At 48.2% G+C, this 22,828-nt stretch overlaps 2 protein-coding genes across 2 annotated transcripts; one reads left to right on the top strand and one right to left on the bottom strand.

Annotated features, from left to right (window-relative positions):
- The first annotated feature begins 1,623 nt into the window (after positions 1–1,623).
- LOC101132830 (uncharacterized) lies at positions 1,624–5,813 on the top strand. Its single transcript, XM_004024726.5, has one exon. It carries the CDS (start codon positions 2,202–2,204, stop codon positions 3,204–3,206), a length of 1,005 nt encoding a protein of 334 aa, XP_004024775.4. The 5' UTR covers positions 1,624–2,201; the 3' UTR covers positions 3,207–5,813.
- Positions 5,814–9,864: 4,051 nt separating this feature from the next.
- On the bottom strand, positions 9,865–10,359 carry LOC109024358 (small ribosomal subunit protein uS9-like). Its single transcript, XM_019016977.3, has one exon. The coding sequence runs from the start codon at positions 10,342–10,344 to the stop codon at positions 9,916–9,918; it is 429 nt and encodes a 142-aa protein (XP_018872522.1). The 5' UTR covers positions 10,345–10,359; the 3' UTR covers positions 9,865–9,915.
- Between the last annotated feature and the right edge of the window lie 12,469 nt (positions 10,360–22,828).

Consider the following 22,828-nt stretch of genomic DNA (forward strand, 5'->3'; position numbering starts at 1 on the left):
TGGTCTCAAACTCCTGACCTCAAGTGATCCCCTGCCTCAGCCTCCCAAAGTGCTGGGATTACAGGCATGAGCCACCACAACCGGCCAAGACTTCTGGTTAATTCAGAGAAGGCTATCAAACTGCATTTGATGAAATCTCAAAAACAATACCAAATAAATTGTATTTAGTAGCTTATTATATATGGATGGAAATTTTCAGCAGATTTGTTTGAAGCTCTTCTGCTGCTCCTCTCAGACACCTAGCTGTAGTTTGAAGTAAATAATTCAAACAGGCCTGGACCAGTGGGTCACACCTGTAACCCCAACACTTTGGGAGGCTGAGGTGGGAGGATCACTTGAGCCCAGGAGTTACAGACCAGCTTGGACAACAAGGCAAGACCCTTGTCTCTACAAAAAATTTAAAAATTAGCCGGGTGTGGCGGTGCGCCTGTAGGTGGGCAAATCCATTGAGCCCAGGAGGTCGAGGCTACAGTGAGTTCTGTTCGTGCCACTGTACTCCAGCCTAGACGACACAGAGAGCTCTGTCTCTAAATAAATAAATAAATAAATCCATCTCCAGGATCCTATTAGACAGCACAAAAGAACTTTGATATGCCTATTTCAAATTATAAAACATACACACCACAAATTTTCTTCCTCTTATTTAGTAGTCAGTGGTATCATTACCGTAGGAACGCCGATTTTAAAGACCCTATTAAGCATACATTATGTTAAGACAGAATCTATAACAAATTCTACGAATTCAAGAGACAGTTAACCTGGTCATTTCCAAGCCTCAAATTACAGCCTTGTCAGAATTCTATTGCTTGCTGGTACTTCAACACCCTCTAGATAAGTTTCATATACTGAGTTCCTAGTAGGACTCTGACACCAACTCACAGTTCCCACCAGGCAATGAGCTCGCCCTTTGTTAGGGGCCACGGAGCGGCTCCGCCCAGCGCGCTGCCCCGGCCCGACCCCGGGCTGGTGCGGTCAGTGGTGCACGCGCACCCGCCCCAAATCAGCACCTTCCGAGAGCCGTAGGGTCGCCGCGCGGCTCACCCCGCGATTGCGGCGTCCACGCTGGCCTCTAAGAGCCCCCTTTTTAAAAAGCTCCCTTTTTAAAGCCTTGCACCTACAGGGACTCGGGGGTGCGTCACAAGACAATACGTCTAGGGAGGCGGCTATGCCAGCAGGGACGCCAGGGTCCTTGACCGGGCAGCCTGGCAAGAAGACCGCGCAGGCGGGAGGCAGAGGCAAGCCGCCCGGGTTCCCCGAATTTTGCACGCGGGGGAAGTTCATTACACAAGAGGGTTTTTTTCGTTTTGGTTTGGCTTTTTGTATTTTGAAGAACCCATAATCCTGGCAATAATTTCCACCACACTCCTAAAGGACAAGAAAGAGGGGAGGCACTGAACGAAGAGGAAGTGCGGTCCACTATGGTTACCACCGACCAGTTCAATTCGGCATGAAGGAGAAGCAGCTGCGGCCTAGGCCCTCCGCATCCACGCACCGAGGCCGAGTCCAGGGCCCGCCCCGCCGGCCTGAGTGGAGGACTGTGGCGGGCACTAGGAGCCCCACCCCATTCCAATGAAAATGACACCTTTTAAAACCATTTTAATTTTTTTTTTTTTAAAGGCCGGTTGTGGCGGCTCACACCTGTCATCTCAGCACTTTGGAAGGCCCAGGCGGAAGGATCTCTTGACGTCAGACTTCCAAAACAGCTTGGGTAACACAGCAAGACCCCGTTCCCAGGCTGTGGGCAAAGCCGGGCGCGGTGGCTCACGCCTGTAATCCCAGCACTTTGGGAGGCCGAGGTGGGCGGATCACCTGAGGTCAGGAGTTCGAGACAAGCCTGACCAACGTGGTGAAACCCATCTCTACTAAACATACAAAAATTACCCGAGCGTATTGGCGGGCGCCTGTAGTCCCAGCTACATGGGAGGCTGAGGCAGGAGAATCGCTTGAACCCAGGAGGCGAAGCTCGCAGTGAGCCGAGACTGCGCCACTGCATTACAGCCTGGGTGACAAGAGAGAGACTCCCGTCTCAAAAAAAAAAAAAAAAAAGACACCTTTCTTTGGGCTTAGCGAGCAAACATTCTACGCAATGCCTAATATAAGCCGGCCCAGGCACCACCCAAGCCTTCGGCCAGGACTGTTTTCCCGTTTCGAGAAGGCTCCATCACACTCCACACGGGATCCAGTCAACAGCCGTTCCAAACATGGCGCGGGCAGGGGTGGAAGACAAGCCAGCGCGACGCCGTCCAGCCTCATCCCCGGGGCACAAAGGGGAGACTAATCTCCAGGAAACTCGGGGTACAGAATCGATAACCCCACAAGAAGCTAGTCCACGAGTGGGCCTTGAGGAAAAAGTAGGTCGGGCACAAGCGAGCTGTTCAGACGCAGTTCACATCAAACACTCGCGGACAACACAGCAAGATGAAAACGGCCCCGTGCGCAGGCGCGCGGAACCACGACTAGCGCGCTTGGGCACGACCCCTCCTGCTTCCCTCAAAGGCCAAGGAAGTTGCTCCGACGCGCTTGCGCGAGGACAGAATGTTGACGGGAGGGGGAATTCTTTCCCTTCATTGTCAGAGAGAACCGCCCCCGCACGGCGAGCGCGCGCTCGCTCACGCACCACTCTCACACTCCGGCGCGCCGAGGGCTTTCCGCCTGGCGTCTCGCGCATGCGCGGAGGGGGAAGCGGTGGCGAAATCGGATGCTTTTTGCTGAGTTTCTCAGAGAAGTTTCTGGAAAGATGGAGCCAAAGGGACGCTGGGGGGTGGGGAGCGCAAGGAAGCAAGCGTTTGAAAGAAAGCGAAAAACCCCAAGCACACCGCGACACCTCCAACCTTCGAGCCACGGCCCAAGCAGAGCCCAAGGCCACTGAGACCCTCACGCCAGAGAAAAAGCACAGGGACCGCGGCAGCCGCTCCTCTCTCTGCCACTGCTCAGCCCCCGAGACTCCCCAGCACGGGGAGAGGGCAGGGGGTAGCCATGAGAAACCTAGAGCGCTCATTGGACGTTTGCGAGGTGGAAGGAAAGCCGAAACCCGCCCTTTGGAGCCGCCTGTGCGCACGGGCCCCCTCGAGTGGGCTCAGTACGTTAGGACTCAGCGTGGCCGCCAAAGCATTGGTTGGAGGCGTCTTTCACTAATTTTTCCTAGGTTTTCCCTCTTATCGGGCTCTGTGGTCCTTTCACCACTCGTCTTCACTTTGGTGGCCTGACGCTAACGCTGCGAGTTGGGGAAACCGTAGTAACCCCGGGCCTGAGGGGCGTCCCGGGCGGCGGTGCTCCGTTGCTTCCAGCGGTTGCCCGTTTAAGAAAAAGCCCCCCGGAGAGGGGCCCGTGTGGCTGAGTAAAGGTGGCGTGCGCCCGCACAAAGGCGCCGCGTTGTTGGCGGGTTCCGGACCCGGTTGCCCCTGGGCGGGGCGGCGTGGGAAGACCGGGACGCCTGGGCGGGGAGAACGACGTTGGCGCTAGCGGGGCCGGGCAGGGGGAGGGAGCCACGGCATTTAGCAGGTGCTTCTCCGCGACCGAGCGACTGCCATTTTGTGGCGCGGCCGCCGCCATTTCGCGCGGCCGAGGGGCGGGGTGTGGGCGGAGCGGCGGGCGCGCCCGGGCTGTCCCTCGGGGCAGCGGGCTAACGCGGCCGCTTTGTTCTTCGCTGCTCGGCTCGAGGCCCCAGTCTCGACCGCCGACCGCCTCGGAACCGGGCTGCGTCCGAGCTGCCACGCGGCGTGTGAACCTTGAAGCGCGGCCGGGGAGTCCGCAAGGCGCCCACTCTCTTCCTCCTTGCAAGCCCTTCGAAAGTGAGATTTCTCACCCCACCCTTGCAGGGTGGAGAGAACACGTTTCAAAAAGGGGATGCCTAGAACTCAGCCGTGGGAAGTGGCTGTCTAAAGCCTTGTGCTGGTGCCAGTAGCAAACCTGTGCGCGTGCTCGGCTTTGAGCGATCATGGAGTTCTGCAAATAGCTCAACTGCAGAGCGTGCCCCTTAGAGCTCCTGTGCTGCTGGGAGGCCTCACAAAGGTGCCAAAACCAGGTGTCCCCAGCGGTTGACCTCTTTAAAAAGAAAAAAAAAAGGCGGAGTGGGATGTCCTTGACGTGCTGGAAGACGGAGTAGAATGAGACGTTGCTTTTCATTGGCTGGCCGTTAAGCACGCACTGCGCAACTGTTTTCCAGATACGGGTTTATAGCCTGTTATTTATATCGGAGCCATAAACTTGAACAATAGATTGGAATATCTTATTTCTGCCTGTTGAGAACATCTCCCATTTAACTTCTTTTGAAAGTTCAGATGAGTATGTAAATAATACATTGACCCAGTAGAATCTACTGTATGCGTTCCAGCGTCATTTCAAATCCTGAAAGAGCTGCTGTTTTTCTCATTTCAAAAGAAATATTTAAATGTGAGTCTTGGTGTTTTAATGTTAACTTTGTGGTTCGAAATCAACAAAGCCAGGAAATTCAAGAGAACTGCTGCTAAATTTGTCTTCTCCCTTTGCTTTCGTACAAGGGTTTTTTGTTTAATTTTTTTCTTTTAAGTTTTTCTTTACCACAGTGTGAGTACATAGAAGAGCCAGCCGTTTATATTCTTACTATGTATAATTGTAGGGAGTTATTTCAGTAACAGGAGGTAAAGCTCATAATGATAGGATGAAAAGGTAAAAGAACATCTATTGAAGGAATCGATCAGGATTTGATGGCTTCCAGATGAAAGAAATATCTGAGAAGAGGCTTTTGGATTCCAAATAATTTAGTTTCATTATGACCAAAAGCACTGCATAGAGCTTTAAATTTTTATACCGTATCTTTTGACATCAACTATCCTTTTTTTTTTTTTTTTTAAGACAAGGTCTCTGTGTCGTGCAGTAACGAAATCACAGCTCACTGCAGCCTCGACCTCCCTGGACTCAGGTTATCCTCCCACCTCAGCCTCCTGAATAGCTGAGAATAGGCGCGAATCACCACGCTGGGCTAATTTTTTTTTTTTTTTTGAAGGAGGCTCGCTCTGTCACCCAGGCTTGAGTGCAGTGGATCTTGGCTCACTGCAACTTCCGCCTCCCGGGTTTAAGTAGTTTTCCTGCCTCAGCCTCCGGAGTAGCTGGGACTACAGGCACGCCTCAGCACGCCTGGCGAATTTTTGTATTTTTAGTAGAGATGGGGTTTCACCATGTTGGCCAGCATGGTCTCGATCTCCTGACCAAGTGATCCGTCCGCCTCGACCTCCCAAAGTGCTGGGATTTCAGGCATAAGCCACCGTGCCTGGCGCTGGGCTAATTTTTTAACCTTTTGTAGTGACGGTTTCACCATGTTGCCCCTGTTGGTCTTGAGCGTCTAGGCTCAACAGATCCTCTCAAAGTGTTGAGATTACAGGCGTGAGTCACCGCGCCTGGCCTATCCTTCCTTTTGGCAGTGAGAGCTTACAGATTTTTTTTTTAAATGATGTGTTTTTTTTTTCTTTTTTGTCTGCACAATGAAAATGAAATAGTTTAAAACTATTAGTTTTAGTGGAAATTTGGAATCTGTTACAGTAGCCTGATAACTCAGGCAAATTATTATGGCTCTAATTAGCTGGGCAGTTTAGATTCGAAGAATGATTGCCCAGCACTTGAACAGACTAGAAGGGTCTGTTTAAACACTCCTAATTCCTGGGGTTCATTTTTATTTATAAAACACATACTTTGGGCCAGGCGCAGTGGCTCATGTCTGTAATCCCAGCACTTTGGGAGGCCAAGGCGGGCGGATCACGAGGTCAGGAGATCGAGCCCATCCTGGCTAACACGGTGAAACCCTGTCTCTACTAAAAAAAAAAAAAAAAATACAAAAATTAGCCAGGCTTGGGGGTGGGCGCCTGTAGTCCCAGCTACTCGGGAGGCTGAGGCAGGAGAATGGCGTGAACCCCAGGAGGCGGAGCTTGCAGTGAGCCGAGATGGTGCCACTGCACTCCAGCCTGGGCGACAGAGCCCAAAACACATGCTTTATACCTTTAACCATTACATTTAACACAGAAAGCACATCCTTTTATTGTACAAAAAATGGCGTTGATTTGTATTTTCTTAAAGAGTGGGTGGTGGCTGGGCGCGGTGGCTCACGACTGTAATCCCAGCACTTTGGGAGGCCGAGGCAGGCGGATCACATGAGGTCAGGAGTTGGAGACCAGCCTCAACATGGAGAAACCCCGTCTCTACTAAAAATAGAAAATTAGCCAGGCGTGGTGGTGCATGCCTGTAATACCAGCTACTCCGGAGCCTGAGGCAGGAGAATTTCTTGACCCTGGGAGGCGGAGGTTGCGGTGAGCCGAGGTCGCGCCATTGTACTCCAGCCTGGGCAAGAAGAGCGAAACTCTTGTCTCAAAAAAAAAAAAAAAAAAAAAAAAAGAGTGGGTGGTGTTTGCACAGTTGACATCTCCCTTATAACCAATGGCGTACATTTGCAAAACAGTTAAACAGAAATCCAGAGCTAACCTCCTCCCCCATCCTCATATCGACCTTAAGACTTTTTGCAGCTTCCTAAACCGAAAAAACCCAAACACTGTTGGAACTAGTGAACTTTAAATAATGCAGAGAACCATGTTCAAATAAACAGATTTTGAATCACCACAATTTCTGATCTGCCCTAGAGGTGAAAAAGGCCTTTGTTTATGTAGTCCTGTATCTCATTTGTGTTTGTCAGGCTAGACCAGACTAGTGAATTCAGAATTGTAAATTCATTGTTCATGTAGTTTTTCTTTCTTACTCTAAAACTGAGGTGTCTGAATTAATTTGTACCACATTTGTGTTCCCTAAAAGAGGGTAGATGTTAACCAAAACTTTGATTACACCCAGATTCTTAAGAGTCAAGGCAGTATAGAAATGGTGTGGGCTGGGCTGGGCTGGGTGCAGTGGCTCAACGCCTGTAATCCCAGCACTTTGGGAGGCCAAGGCAGGCAGATCTCGAGGTCAGAGATCGAGACCATCCTGGCTAACGCGGTGAAACCCCGTCTCTACTAAAAATTCAAAAAAAAAATTAGCCGGGTGTGGTGGTGGGCGCCTGTAGTCCCAGCTACTCGGGAGGCTAAGGCAGGAGAATGGCATGAACCTGGGAGCCGGAGCTTGCAGTGAGCCGAGATCGTGCCACTGCACTCCAGCCTGGGCGACAGAGGGAGACTCTGTCTCAAAAAAAAAAAAAAAAAAAAAAGTAAATGGTGTGGACTAGGCCCCTTTTGCCTATGCCTTTGGATTTGTTCTTTTTTTTTTTTTTTTATCCATTGTTCAAGGAAAGAACAGCTTCTCAAGGCAAATTCTGGAATAGAAGAGAATTTAAAACATTAATAACTTTTTCCTAGTAAAGATAAATGAGGTTCTTTAGAGACTTTAGTAATATGGGAAGTCCTTCAAATTATTTTTGGCAGCAGTTAGCACTCCCACACAGTGTAATAATTTTTTCTCCTTTGAGGCAAAATGTTCAGAGAGTTGGTTATAAAATGCTTCCCTGTACTTCAGAAGTATTGGAGTTCAAGGAACAAATCCTTGCAGCAACAGTATACTTCTTAGAAAAATAGAAACATGGCCAGGCACGCTGGCACATGCCTGTAATCCCGGCACTTTGGGAGGCCGAGGCGGGCAGATCACGAAGTCAGGAAATCCAGACCAGTCTGACCAACATGGTGAAACCCCGTCTCTACTAAAAAACATAAAAATTAGTCAGGCGTGCTGCACGCGCCTATAGTCCCGGAGCCTGAGGCAGGAGAATCGCTTGAACCAGGGAGGGCGGAGATTGCAGTGAACCAAGGTGATGCCACTGCACTCCAGCCTGGGCGACAGAGCGAGACGCCGTCTCAAAAGAAGAAGAAAAATAGAAACACATCTATAAAAGTAAACAAAGCCCCTGGGACATCCAACATTTGTTTGTCCTGCCAGAGTACAAAATGGTCATCCCCAAAGCAAAATTCTATCCTGACAAGTGTTCAGATTATATGAAAACTGTAGATTTATCATGTTGGCATCATGGTATAGTGGCCTAGTTAAGACAATATATCAAAAAGACTCTGAAAACTCAGGATTTTAATTTACTTGTTTAACAATGTTTGAGCATCAAACAATGTGCCAGAGCCTGTCCCCGGTGTTTAGGTACATCACTGAATAAAAACAAAGCAAAGATCCCTGTTCTCACGGAGCTTACCCTGGTGGAGGAGAAGGGAGACAGACAATAAGGAAATTAAATAATAAAAGTGGCAAGTGCTATAGTGAAAATACAGTGAAGGATAATAGAGATGAAGCAAGTCTTGCAATTTTAAATGAGGTGGTTAGGATAGGCCTCAAGAAGGAGATGGTTTTACTTTTATTTGTACTTTTTTAGAGAAAGGGTCTCGCCGTCACCCAGACTGAAATGCAGCGGTGTAATGCTAGTTCACTGCAGCCTCTAACTCTTTGGCTCAAGTTATCTTCCCGCTTCAACTCCCCAAAGTGCTAGGATTACAGGTGTGTGACATGGCGCCCCAACAAAGAGATAATTTATGAATGAAGATTTGCAGGAGCTAAGGGAGCAAACCGTGGATATCTAGGGAAGAGACTGCAAAGGGAATCGTAAATGAAAACACCTTCAGGGAGGAGCAAGCATGACTGGCACATATGAAATAGAGGAAGGAAATCAGTGTGGTTGAAATAGGATGGTCATAGCTGGGTGTGGTGGCTCATGCCTGTGATCCCAGCACTTTGGGAGGCAGAGGTGAGAAGATTGCTTGAGGCTAGGACTTCCAGGTCAACCTGTGCAACATAGCGAGACTGGTCTCTACAGCATGTTACAATTACCTGGGCGTGGTGTTGTGCACCTTTAGTCCCAGCTACTTGGGATGCTGAGGCAGGAGGATTGCTTGTGCCTGGGAGTTTGAGGTTACAGTGAGCTATGATTGCACCACTGCACTCCAACCTGGGAACATGGTGAAACCCTGTCTCTACAAAAAATATAAAAGTTATCCAGGCATGGTGGCATGCACCTGTGGTCCCAACTACTTGGGTGGGAGAATTGCTTGAGCCTGGGAAGTGAATCGAGGCTGTAGTGAGCCTTGATTGAGCCACTGCACTCCAGCCTGGGTGACAGTGAGACCCTGTCTCAAAAAAAATAGAATGGTCAAGACGGGGGTATAGGATGAATGTCAAAGAGTCAGAGGAGTGTGTGGGGCAGATCTGTAGAACCTGGTAAACTGTAATAGGTTTTTATGGCTTTTAATGATATGACAGGTTTTAGAAGGATTGCCCAAAGTATTGAAAATAAGAGGCCCTGGGCGGGGCGCGGTGGCCCACAGCTGTAATACCAACACTTTGGGAGGCCGAGGTGAGCGGATCACGAGGTCAGGAGATCGAGACTCTCCTGGCTAACACGGTGAAACCACGTCTCTACTAAAAATACAAAAACAAAATTAGCCAGGCGTGGTGGAGGGGGCCTGTAGTCCCAGCTACTCCGGAGGCTGAGGTGGGACAATGGGTGAACCCTGGAGGCAGAGCTTGCAATGAGCCGAGATTGTGCCATTGCACTCCAGCCTGGGCGACAGAGCGAGAGTCCGTCTCAAAAAAAAAAAAAAAAAAAGAGGCCCAGGGTAGAAGCAGGAGCCGAATGAATTGGCCATATCAGTAATCCAAGTGAAGGGGAGGGTGGCTTTAATGACCAAAATATATCCTGGAGATATATATATAGAGAGAGATTTTTTTTTTCAGATGGAGTCTTGCTCTGTCACCCAGGCTGGAGTGCAGTGGCGTGATCTCGGCTCACTGCAGCCTCTGCCTCCTGGGTTCCAGCGATTCTCCTGCTTCAGCCTCCTGGGTAACTAGGATTACAGGCACACGCCACCACACCTGGCTAATTTTTGTGTTTTTGTTTTGTTTTGTTTTTTAACTTTAAAATCCCTCAAAAACTGTTTATTATACAGGTGAATTTTGATAGTCATGATGGGCTTATCGGTAGGATTTCTGGTAGCGAGCATGGGCACCAGGGCCTCCAAACATTTTGGGCTCGCGGCAACGAGGATCAGCTACCAGCAGGGTCTGGTCATACTGGATGAGGATGTCTTTGATCTCCTTCTTGGAAGCCTCATCCACATATTTCTGGTAGTAGGCCACCAGGGCTTTGGAGATGGACTGATGGATAGCATAAATCTGGGCCACGTGACCACCACCCTTCATACGGACACCAGCAAACCGCTCCTTGCCGAGAAGCAGAACTGGCTCCAGCAGCTTGTATTGTAGCATGCGCGGCTCAGTCATCTCCAGGGGCCACCCGTTCACCTTGATGAGACCATTGCCGCATTTGCAGTGCGCCACAGCTGTGGCTGTCTTCTTGCGTCCGAAGACCTGCACCGACTGCAGCGGGCCCTTGGATGGCATGGCTGCGGGCGTGGACTAGAGTGTGTTTTTTTGTTTGTTTTGTTTTGTTTTGTTTTTTTGTTTGAGACGGAGTCGCACTCTGTCACCCAGGCTGGAGTGCAGTGGCGCGATCTCGGCTCACTGCAACCTCTGCCTCCCGGGTTCAAGCTATTCTCCTGCCCCAGACTCCCAAGTAGCTGGGATTACAGGCATCTACCACCACGCCTAGCTAATTTTTCTATTTTTAGTAGAGACGGGGTTTCACCATATTGGCCAGGCTGGTCTCGAACTCCTGACCTCACGTGATCTGCCTGCCTCAGCCTCCCAAAGTACAGGGATTACAGGCATGAGCCACCGCGCCTGGCCGTTTTTGTTTGTTTGTTTGTTTGAAACAGGGTCTCACTCTGTCGCCGAGACTGGAGTGCAGTAGTGCAATCTCGGCTCACTGCAACCTCCGCCTTCCAGGTGCCTCAGCCTCCTGAGTAGCTGGGACAACAGGTGTGTGCTACTACTGCCTGGCTAATTTTTTTTTTTTTTTTTGAGATGGCGTCTCACTCTTGTCGCCCAGCGTGGGCAACATCGTGGCTCACTGCAACCTCCACCTCCTGGGTTCAAGCAATTCTCCTGTCTCAGCCTCCCAAGTAGCTGTGATTACAGGCATGTGCCGCCACGCCTGGCTAATTTTTGTATTTTTTAGTAGAGATGGGGTTTCACCATGTTGGTCAAGCAGGTCTCAAATTCCTGACCTCCCAAAGTGCTGGGATTACAGGTGTGAGCCACCGGGCCCTGGATATATTTTAACAGTAAATCCAAGCAGACTTTCTGGTAGGTTGAACCTGGGATTGATAAAAAGAGGAGGCAAGGATGAGCCAAAACATTTTTTGACCTGGGCAACTAAAAGAGTTGTAATGAAGGAGGACTGGATAGAGCAGTTCTGCAGGGGAAGAGCAGAAGTTCAGTTTGGGCATGTTCAATTTGAGGTGTTTATTAGGTATCAAAGGGAGACGCTGGTGGGCTATTGGATATATGGGTCTTGATTTAGGAGGAAGTTCTGGAGATGTATATTTTTATATATGCCCTTTTTGTATATTATGTATATTTGTGTGTGAGAGAGTTATCCTATATATAGCTAGCATTTAAAAGCCTGAAACTGGATGAGATCACCAACATAAATATAGAAGGAAGTAGGATCAAGGAAGCCCTGAAGCACTCCACTGTTAAAAGATCTGAGAAGAAGGTTTGCAAAGCAGGATGAGAAGGAACAACCAGTTAGGTCGGAGGATAACCAGGAAAGGGTGGTGTCCAGGAAGTCAAGAAAATGGAGCAGGTGGCCTGGCAGGGTGGCTCACACCTGTAATCCCAGCACTGTGGGAAGCCGAGGCAGGCATATCACTTGAGGTCAGGAGTTCGAGACCAGCTGGCCAATGCGATGAAACCCTAACTCTACTAAAAAAATACAAAAATTGGCCAGGTGTGATGGCTCATGCCTGTAATCCCAGCACTTTTGGAGGCTCAGGCAGGCAGATCACCTGAGGCTGGGAGTTCGAGACCAGCCTGACCAACATGGAGAAACCCCTCTCTACTGAAAATACAAAATTAGCTGGTTGTAGTGGCGCATGCCTGTAATCCCAGCTACTTGGGAGGCTGAGGCAGGAGAATCGCTTGAACCCGGGAGGCAGAGGTTGCGGTGAGCTGAGATTGTGCCATTGCACTCCAGCCTGTGCAACAAGAGTGAAACTCCGTCTCAAAAAAAAAAAAAAAAAAATTAGCTCGGCTTGGGCAGGGCTCGGTGGCTAACGCCTGTAATCCCAGCACTTTGGGAGGCCGAGGCGGGCGGATCACGAGGTCAAGAGTTCAAGACCAGCCTGACTAACATAGTGAAACCCCGTCTCTAGTAAAAATACAAAAATTAGCCGGGAATGGTGGCGCACAGGAATGCTGGCTCGACAGGCTGAGGCAGGAGAATTGCTTGAACCCGGGAGGCGGAGGTTGCAGTGAGCCAAGATCGCACCACTTCACTCCAGCCTGGATGACAGAGTAAGACTCGGTCTCAAAAAAAAAAAAAAAAAAAAAAAGGGAATGGTCAACTATGAAATGCTGCTGAGAGATTAAGCTGAGGCATGAAAATTGAGTGTTGTATGAATAAGTGGAAGTCATTGGTGACCTTGACACGAGCTGTCTGGGTGGAGTAGGAGGCAAAAGCTTGATTGGAATGGATTGAAGAAAAAAAAAAAAACAGTAAGTATGACCTTTGGAAAAGTCTGACAGTGAGGCTTAGAGGGGAAGATGCCAGAGACTGTGATGTTGGAAAGTACCTTCTGTTTTAGGAAGTTCCTGGGTCAGTGCAGCAAGAGGGAACTCAAAACCTTAAGGCTTCTGGAGGAATTGTTACACTCCCAGGATGTGGTCTCCTTCTACCCTCCTATCTGCTCCATGATAACATGAATAATAAATTATTTCTTGGCTGAGAGAACTCCAGCTCAAAAGATCCTGCTGCCTCTGTCTCCCAAAGTACTAGGATTACAGGCGTGAGCCACTGTGCCCAGCTGTATTTTTCTTTACTTTTTTTTTTGAGACAGAGTCACGCTCTGTCACCCAGGCTGGAGTGCAGTGGCCTGATCTCTGCTCACTGCAACCTCTGCCTCCCGGGTTCAAGTGATTCCCCTGCCTCAGCCTCCTGAGTAGCTGGGATTACAGGCATGTGCCACCACACCCGCCTAATTGTTGTATTTTTAGTAGAGACGGGGTTTCACCATGTTGTCCAGGCTGGTCTCGAACTCCTGACCTCATGACCCACCTGCCTTGGCCTTCCAAAGTGCTGGGATTACAGGCGTGAGCCACCGCACCCAGCCGTAATTTTCTTTTTAAAAGACTTTCTTCCCCCATATTGGACCCTGCTCTAGTTCCACCACATCCCAGTGAACAACAGTGAAATAAAAAGATTGTCTACGTGCTTAATTTGAAAACGTGGGTTGGGCACGGTAGCCCACACCTGTAATCCCAGCACTTTGGGAGGCCGAGATGGGTGGATTGCCTGAGGTCAGGAGTTCAAGACCAGCTTGGCCAACCCGGTGAAACCCCATCTCTAATAAAATACAAATATTAAGGTTGGTCGCGGTGGCTCATGCCTGTAATCCTAGCACTTTGGGAGGCTGAGGCAGGCAGATCACCTGAGGTCTGGAATTCAAGACTAGCCTGACCAACATGGAGAAACCCCGTCTCTACTAAAAATACAAAATTAGCTGGGCGTGGTAGCTCATGCCTGTAATCCCAGCTACTCGTGGGGCTAAGGCAGGAGAATCACTTGAACCCAGGAGGTGGAGGTTGCAGTGAGCTGAAATTGTGCCACTGCACTCCAGCCTGGGTGACAGAGTGAGACTCCGTCTCAAAAAAAAAAAAAAAGAAAAAAAGGAAAACAGATCTATCACTTTGGGGTCAAGCTCCACCTTCAGAATTTCAGAATTTTTTTTTTTTTTTGAGACAGAGTCTTCCTCTGTCACCCAGGCTGGAGTGCAGTGGTGCAATCTCGGCTCATTATAGCTGCAGCCTCCCAGGTTCAAGCAATCTTCTGCCTCAGCCTCCCGAGTAGCTGGGATTACAGGCATGCGCCACCACACGCGGCTAATTTTTTTTTTTGAGACACGGTCTAGCTCTGTCACCAGGCTGGAGTGCAGTGGTGCGATCTCGGCCCACTGCCACCTCCACCTCCCAGGTTCAAGCGATTCTCCTGCCTCAGTCTTCTGAGTAGCTGGGATTACCAGCACGTGCCACTGCGCCCAAGTAATTTTTGTATTTTTAGTAGAGACAGGGTTTCACCATGTTGGCCAAGATGGTCTCTATCTCCTGACCTCGTGATCCGCCCACCTCAGCCTCCCAAAGTGCTGGGATTATAGGCGTGAGCCACCGGGTCCAGCCTCATTTTTGTGTGTTTTAGTAGAGAAGAGGTTTTGCCATGTTGGCCAGGCTGGTCTCGAACTTCTGACCTCCAGTGATCTGCCTGCCTTGGGCTTCCAAAGTGCTGGAATTAGAGGCACGAGCCACCCAACCCAGCTCACCTTCAGAATTCTATGTACTGATAAATATAATCAAAAGTCAAGGCCAGGCTCGGTGGCTTACCCCTGTAATCCCAGCAATTTGGGAGGCCGAGGCAGGTGGATCACCTGAGGTCAGGAGTTCAGGGCCAGCCTGGCCAACAAAGTGAAACCCCATCTCTACTAAAAACACAAAAATTTCCTGGGTGTGGTGGCACGCCCCTGTAATCCCAGCTGCTCCGGAGGCTGAGGCAGGAGAATTGCTTGAACCCAGGAGGCAGAGGTTGCAATGAGCAGAGACCACACCATTGCACTCCAGCTTGGGCAACAAAAGTGAAACTCCCACTCAAAAAAAAAAACAAGTCAAAATGTGTATTTTCTTTTTTTAATCATCCGACTCAGCCTCCTGAGTAGCTGGGACTACAGGTGATGCCACTACACCCGGCTAATATTTTGTATTTTTGATAGAGATGGGGCTTCTCCATGTTGCCCAGGCTGGTCTCCAACTTCTGAGATCAGATGATCCACTCACCTGGGCCTCCCAAAGTGCTAGGATTACAGGTGTGAGTCACTGTGGTTGGCCAATTTGTATTTTCAATGTATTACTTTTCATTCTTTATTGGAACATGTGATTAAATACAGATATAAAGTATCATGTATATTTTATCCTGCAACATTTATGCCTAATAGCTATTGAAGCTTTTTTTTTTTTTTTTGAGATGGAGTTTCACTCTTGTTGACCAGGCAGGAGTGCAATGGCACGATCTCAGCTAACTGAAACCTCCACCTCCAGGATTCAAGCAATTCTCCTGCCTCAGCTTCCTGAATAGCTGGGATTACAGGCATGCGCCATCACGCTGGGCTAATTTTGTATTTTTAGTAGAGATGGGGTTTCTCCATGTTGGTCAAGCTGGTCTTGAACTCCTGACCTCAGGTGATCCCCCCGCCTCAGCCTCTCAAAGTGTAGGGATTACAGATGTGAGCCACCGTGCCCAGCCAACAATTTTTTTTTTTTTTGAGATGGAGTCTTGTCACTCTGTTGCCCAGGCCGGAGGGTGATGGTGTGATCTTGGCTCACTGCAGCCTCCACCTCTAGGGTTCAAGCCATTCTCCTGCCTCAGCCTCCCAAGTAGCTTGGACTATAAGCATGTGCCACCACACCCAGCTAATTTTTGTATTTTTGGTAGAGGTGGGTTTTCACCATGTTGGCCAGGCTGGTCTGGAACTCCTGACCTCAGGTGATCTGCCTGCCTTGGCCTCCTAAAGTGCTGGAATTACTGGCGTGAGCCACTGCGCCCAGCCCACAATTTTTTATTTTTTGATATTTGTCACTTTGGATGAAGCCTAGCAGTAGTATATGGTTAAGTGTACATTTTCTAAGTATTTATGAAATGTTGCTCTCCAGCTTATGTAGAATAAGGTCTTCACCTGTTTTTCCTTTGTCCTAGCGCACACTATACTTCTGTCATTTACATTGATTTATACTGGTAGTGATTGAGGGATTGGATTCAATTTTGGGGCATTGGGAGGCAGATGTTGCAGTGAGCTAAGATCACAACACACCACTGCACTCCAGCCTGGGGGACAGGGAAAAATTGGGGGTGGTTGAGGAAAGCTGTCTTCTCAAATGGAATATCAGGATTTCGAGGGATTCTGATATATCCCTTGAATTACCTACTTCGTGGGACCTTTCTCACTCCTCCTAAGAATCACTGATGTGGAACTTAAAATACAGCTGAGGAAAATATCATTTCATTTCTTTTTTTTTTTTTTTTTTTGAGACGGAGTCTCGCTCTGTCGCCCAGGTCACAGACTGCAGTGGTGTGATCTCGGCTCACTGCAAGCTCCGCCTCCCGGGTTCACGCCATTCTCCTGCCTCAGCCTCCGGAGTAGCTGGGACTACAGGCGCCCGCCCCTAGGCCCGGCTAAATTTTTTTGTATTTTTAGTAGAGACGGGGTTTCACCGTGTTACCCAGGATAGTCTCGATCTCCTGACCTCGTGATCCACCCGCCTCGGCCTTCCAAAGTGCTGGGATTACAGGCGTGAGCCACCACGCCCGACCCGGAAAAGGTCATTTCTTTAACAAACTAGTTGAGATGTATTTCTGATGGTATTAGCGCATTAGTTACATGTAGAGTATATGTCATGAAAATTCTACTTCCTGGAGAGTATTAAATTTTAAGAAAGTTTTGGCCGGGCGCAGTGGCTCACGCCTGTAATCCCGGCACTTTGGGAGGCCGAGGTGGGCAGATCACGAGGTCAGGAGATTGAGACCAGTCTGTGAATGGTGAAACCCCGTCTCTACTAAAAATACAAAAAATTAGCTGGGCGTGTTGGCGGGCCCCTGTAGTCCCAGCTACTCGAGAGGCTGAGGAGGGAGCATGGCATGAACCCGGGAGGCGGAGCTTGCAGTGAGCCGAGATCACGCCACTGCACTCCAGCCTGGGCGACAGAGCGAGACTCTGTCTCAGAAAAAAGAAAAAGAAAGTTAGTTTTGGGGTTTTTTTGAGATGGAGTCTCGCTCTGTCGCTCAGTCTGGAGTGCAGTGGCACAATCTCAGCTCACTTCAACTTCTGCCTCCTGGTTTCTTTCTTTCTTTTTTTTTTTTTTGAGATGGAGCCTCCCTCTGTCACCAGGCTGGAGTGCAGTGGCACGATCTTGGTCCACTGCAACCTCCGCCTCCCAAGTTCAAGCGATTCTCCTGCCTCAGCCTCCCAAGTAGCTGGGACTACAAGTGCGCACCACTACGCCCAGCTAATTTTTGTATTTTTAGTAGAGACGGGTTTCACCATGTTGTCCAGGATGGTCTCGATCTCTTGACCTCATGATCCATCTGCCTCGGCCTCCCAAAGTGCTGGGATTACAGGCATGAGCCACCGTGTCCCGTGCCTCCTGCTTTCAAGTGACTGTCCTGCCTCAGTCTCCCGAGTAGCTGGGACTACAGGCACATGCCAGGATGCCTGGCTAATTTTTGTATTTTTAGTAGAGACAGAGTTTCGCCATGTTGGCCCGGCTGGTCTCGAACTCCTGGCCTCAAGTGATCTGCCCACCTCATCTTCCCAAAGTGCTGGGATTACAGGCGTGAGTCACTGTGTCTGGCCTTAAGAAAGATTTCTCTCTCCTTTCAAAAGAAGATAAACAAGTAAGTACAGTATCCATTATATTGGGGACATTGAAACCCTGTGTGCAAATATGCTGGATGTTTTCAGTTTTTTTTTTTTATTTTTTGAGACAGGGTCTTGCTCTGTCACCCAGCAGTGATGTGATCATGGCTCACTGCAGCTTTTAACTCCTGGGTACAAAGGATCCTCCCCTCTCTGCCTCAGCCTCCCAGGTGTCTGCGAATACAAGAGCATGCCACCACCCCCGGCTAATTTTAAAATTTTTTGTAGAGACAGGGTCTCACTGTGTTGCCCAGTCTGGGAGTAGGGAATTGATGTGGGTTGGAGAGTGGAAAGAATTGACAGGATGGCCTGAGCCCTGAAGTAGGAGGGAAGGGCTGCATAAGCAAAGGAACTGGCTTTCCATAGTTCAGCTAGTAGAGGACTGGAGGATGGAATGTATGGGGGCAGATGCTGTCAAGCAAATGTGGTTGAGCAAGTCCATGCAAGAAATGCCACAAATTTACCAAGAGACAGAGTCAAGATAATTATCTATGCTGGCTGGGCACCGTGGTTCACGCCTGTAATCCCAGCACTTTGGGAGGCCAAGGCAGGTGGATCACCTGAGGTCAGGAGTTCAAGACCAGCCTGGCCAACATGGTGAAACCCCATCTCTACCAAAAAAAAAAAAAAAAAAACAAAAATTAGCTGGGCGTGGTGGCGCATGCCTGTAGTCTCAGCTACTCAGGAGGCTGAGGAAGGAGAATTGCTTGAACCTGGGAGGTGGAGGTCGCAGTAAGCCGAGATCACACCATTGCAGTCCAGCCTTGGCGACAGAGCAAGACTCCGTCTCAAAATAAAAAAAAAAAAATCTATGCTTCATTTTTCCAAATTAAGATAGAAAAAATGATAGAGTACACCAGTCAAAATGACTGGATTCACCTTCTGTGTTCTTGGGCAAGTTACAGAAACATTTTTGGTAGGGTCTTGGTGTGTTTTCTTTTTGTCTGAATGGTCATCTTCTAGACTAGTGCCTGGCAAACAGTAGTTGCTCGACAAATATTCATTGAGTTAATTTTAGAAATTTATTAAATCTGTTAAGTATATATAACACATCTACCCCACAGGGTTGTTTTGAACATTCAATCAAATCAGATAATAGATGTAAACGTGCTTTATAATCTGAGAAATACTATTTAAACTGTTTATGTTAATAGGATAAAGTCCACTGAGTTTTTTTACTTCTTTTTTTTTTTTTGTGACGGAGTCTCGCACTGTCGCCAGCGCTGGAGTGCAGTGGCGTGATCTCAGCTCACTGCAACCTCCACCTCCCGGATTCAAGCAATTCTTCTGCCTCGGCCTCCCAAGTAGCTGGGATTACAGATGCCCCCCACCACGCCCAGCTAATTTTTTGTATTTTTAGTAGAGACAGGGTTTCACTATCTTGGCCAGGCTGGTCTCAAACTCCTGACCTCGTGATCCGCTCGCCTTGGCCTCCCAAAGTGCTGGGATTACAGGCATGAGCCACCACGCCCGGCTTTTTTTACTTCTTTTCTTTTTTTTGTTTTTGAGACAGAGTCTCACTCTGTCGCCCAGGCTGGAATGCAGTGGCACGATCTCGGCTCACTGCAAGCTCCGCCACCCGGGTTCACACCATTCTCCTGCCTCAGCCTCTCGAGTAGCTGGGACTACAGGCGCCCACCACCATGCCCAGCTAACGTTTTGTATTTTTAGTAGAGATGGGGTTTCACCGTGTTAGCCAGGATGGTCTCAATCTCCTGACCTCGTGATCCACCTGCCTCGGCCTCCCAAAGTGCTGGGATTACAGGCGTGAGCCACCATGCCCGGCTTTTTTATTTCTTAAATGGATTTTTTTAAAAGCATAGAGGGATACACCAAGACTCTAATGATTCTGTCAACTGCTTTGAAATTCATGGATGGAGTATAATAATATTTTACAAAATAGTTTTGCCCTATAAAACCATATAGTATTACAGAACTCTCTGTGTTGTTTTTTTTGTTTGTTTTTTGAGATAAAGGCTCACTCTGTCACCCAGGCTGGAGCACAGTGACACATTCTCGGCTCACTGCAACCTCCACCTCCTGGGTTCAAGTGATTCTCGTGCCTCACCCTCCTGAGTAGCTGGGATTACAGGTGTGCACCACCATGCCCGGCTCATTTTTTTTTGTATTTTTAGTAGAGACAGGGTTTAACCATTTTGGCCAGGCTGGTCTTAAACTCCTGACCTCAAATGATCCTCCCCTCTCGGCCTCCCAAAGTGCTGGGATTACAGGCGTGAGCCACTGCACCTGGCCCTATAGAACTGTCAAAAGCATAAAAAGGCCAGGATCAGTGGCTCATGCCTGTCACCCAGCACTTTGGGACGCCAAAGTGGGAGGATCGCTTGAGGCCAGGAGTTCAAAAAAGACAGCATACAAAGCTGTGAAGTCAATTAGCTTTATGTCATAAATTAAATCCCGAATTACATTTATAATGCTGGGCACATGAGTGTTATATTACCTCTTTTTATTTTTATCTTTTTTTTTTTAGACAGGATCTCACTGTCTCACCCAGGCTGGAGTGCAGTGGCATGATCATAGCTCACTGCAACCTCTTCACCTCCTGAGCTCAAGCCATCTTCCCCCCTCAGCCTCCCACGTAGCTGGGACTAGAGGCACACACCACCCTGCCCTGCTAGTTTTTGTATTTTTTGTAGAGATGGGGTTTTGCCCTGTTGCCCAGGCTGGTCTTAAACTACTGGGCTCAAGCGATCCACCTGCCCTGGCCTCCCAAAGTGCTGAGGTCAGAGTCACTGCACCCACCCAGCTGTCTTTTTTCTTTTCTTTCTTCTTGGTAGATTATAATTTCCAAAGCAAATGCAGCATTAGAGTTGTAACTTTTCTGTGTAACAGAATTAAGTTGTTTTTTTGAGACGGAGTCTCGCTCTGTTGCCCAGGCTGGAGTGCAGTGGCATGATCTCAGCTCACTACAACCTTCACCTCCCGGGTTCAAGCTATTCTCCCACCTCAGCCCCTTGAGTAGCTGGGACTACAGGCACACGCCACCACACCTGGCTAATTTTTTTGTATTTTTAGTAGGGTTTCACTATGTTGGCCAAGCTGGCTTGAACTCCTGACCTCTGGTGATCTACTCACCTCAGCCTGCCAAAGTCCTGGGGCTACAGGTGTGAGCCACTGTGCCTGGCCAGAATTAACTTTTAAATGTATGGATATTTCTGCTAAGGATTTCTTAATTCCTTCCTAACTAATCATATCCCAAGTAAACTGAACTATTCATTTTCATGATAAGTCTGTATGGTCTTCCTGAATATTATAGGAGTGATCTGAACCAAAGTTCTAGCTGATAAAAATTTTGTAAAAATCTAATTCAGTGCATTTCCATTTTCTCATGCATTCCAGGGGCTAAAGTAAGTAATATTCTTGATTGCTGAAGTTTGAAGGCAGTTTCCTGTCTGCTGAGGTTTTATTTCTAGAAGCCCTTATCATTGGTCCTGATAGAATATCTGCAAGGAGAAATGAATCAACTCACGCCATCATTTTCACATTTTTCATTACCACTGGAGATTAAGATATTACATAATTAGCCAAGGTCATATAAAAGGATTCAGTGGAACAATTTAGGATTAAATTTAGGAATTATACATTAGGAACTCATTGGGATTCCCATATGTTTAAGTGTTGCAATATGGGGATGTTTAATTATGCTACTAGCCTAGTTCCTGCTATTAACCCAGCACCAGGCCTTTCAAGATTATTTAGAAAAAATGCTCAGGCCAGGCGTGGTGGCTCACGCTTGTAATCCCAGCACTTTGGGAGGCAGAGGCAGGCGGATCACCTGAGGTCATAAGTTCAAGACCAGCCTGGCCAACATGGTGAAACCCCGTCTCTACTAAATATATTTTTAAAAAGATTAGCTGGGTGTGGTGGCAGTTGCCTGTAATCCCAGCTACTTGGGAGCCTGAGGCAGGAGAATCGCTTGAACCCGGGAGGCAGAGGTTGCAGTGAGCCGGGATCACATCATTGCACTCCAGCCTGGGCAACAAGAGCGAAACTTCATCTCAAAAAAAAGAAAAAAAAAAAAAGCTCAGTTCTCAGAAAATCTTAGAAGCCAAGTTCAGACTAAGGAAAGATATTTGCTGAGTAATGTGACTTGGTCCCCTTCCTTGTAAAGCCAGAAGTACCATATGTGTTTTTCTAAATAGCCCCACCAGATTTGTCTAGACATGACTGTGCCTCACGAAATTAACCATTCTGCCTCTGGGGATTTATGCATTCTCAGTGATGTTTCTCTCCACCATCTGATGTGATAGTCTGTACAAGTTTCCTATGGCCCAGTTCTGGGTCATGTTGAAGGATCGTGCCACATAATCTTAACTACTTTTTCCCCCACTGCCTTGTTCAACAACAATGGTAACACCCACAAAATATATCTGCCCTCACAGCAACACCAGTCCATCTTGCACCTGCACAGGACACTTTTTAATCTGAAGGATCTCAAAGCCCTTTGCATACATTAATTGTACTTCATAAATACCTCATTGCCTGCCAGCCCTACTAGCCCCATTTTATTACTGGACATCCCAGAATAAAGAGATGGAACCTCTAGTCTACTCAGAAAAGGACAAACCTGGGTCACGAGTCTACTTAAAACTGTCCCTTGGGCTCTCTGAGATCTAATTTTCTCCCTCTTCATGTTCCCCCAGTGCTCAGAAAACATTTAAAAGTATCTCTGGGAGCCGGGCACGGTGGCTTACAGCTGTAATCCCAGCACTTTTGGGAGGCCGAGGCAGGCAAATCACGAGGTCAGGAGATTGAGATCATCCTGGCCAACATGGTGAAACTCGTCCCTACTAAAATACAAAAAATTAGCCAGGCGTGGTGGCATATGCCTGTAGTTCCAGCTACTTGGGAGGCTGAGGCAGGAGAATTGCTTGAACCTGGGAGGCGGAGGTTGGTTGAAGTGAGCAGAGATCAAGCCACTGCACTCCAGCCTGGCAACAGAGCGAGACTCTGTCTGAAAAAAAAAAAAAAAAAGTTTCTCTGGGTGGTTCTCTCAAATGCCTGTCTTGCCTTTGCCACTGATGTGGCCTCGGTGCTTTCCAGTCTAGCTAAATGTGGGGATTGTTTGTGCTTGAATTCACCTTTGTTGACAATTTGTCAAAAAAAAAGAAAAGGAAAACCTCTTACATTTACACTGGTATGAATGCATATATAGCATCATCAGAAGCAGTTGAGACACTTTCTAATACATTTTTCTTTTTTTCGTTAGGACAGGACGATATATTCACTCTAGTTTTGGGTCTCAGATGAGATTGTATTTTGGAGTCATCTTAACGAGTGCTGCCCTCTCG

Source organism: Gorilla gorilla, chromosome 1 (assembly GCF_029281585.2).
Source record: "Gorilla gorilla gorilla isolate KB3781 chromosome 1, NHGRI_mGorGor1-v2.1_pri, whole genome shotgun sequence".
In the NCBI taxonomy this organism is placed as follows: domain Eukaryota; kingdom Metazoa; phylum Chordata; class Mammalia; order Primates; family Hominidae; genus Gorilla; species Gorilla gorilla.

Coding starts and splice junctions, on each gene's coding strand:
- LOC101132830 (XM_004024726.5), top strand. CDS start 2,202: ATGGCGCGGGCAGGGGTGGAAGACAAGCCAGCGCGACGCCGTCCAGCC.
- LOC109024358 (XM_019016977.3), bottom strand. CDS start 10,344: ATGCCATCCAAGGGCCCGCTGCAGTCGGTGCAGGTCTTCGGACGCAAG.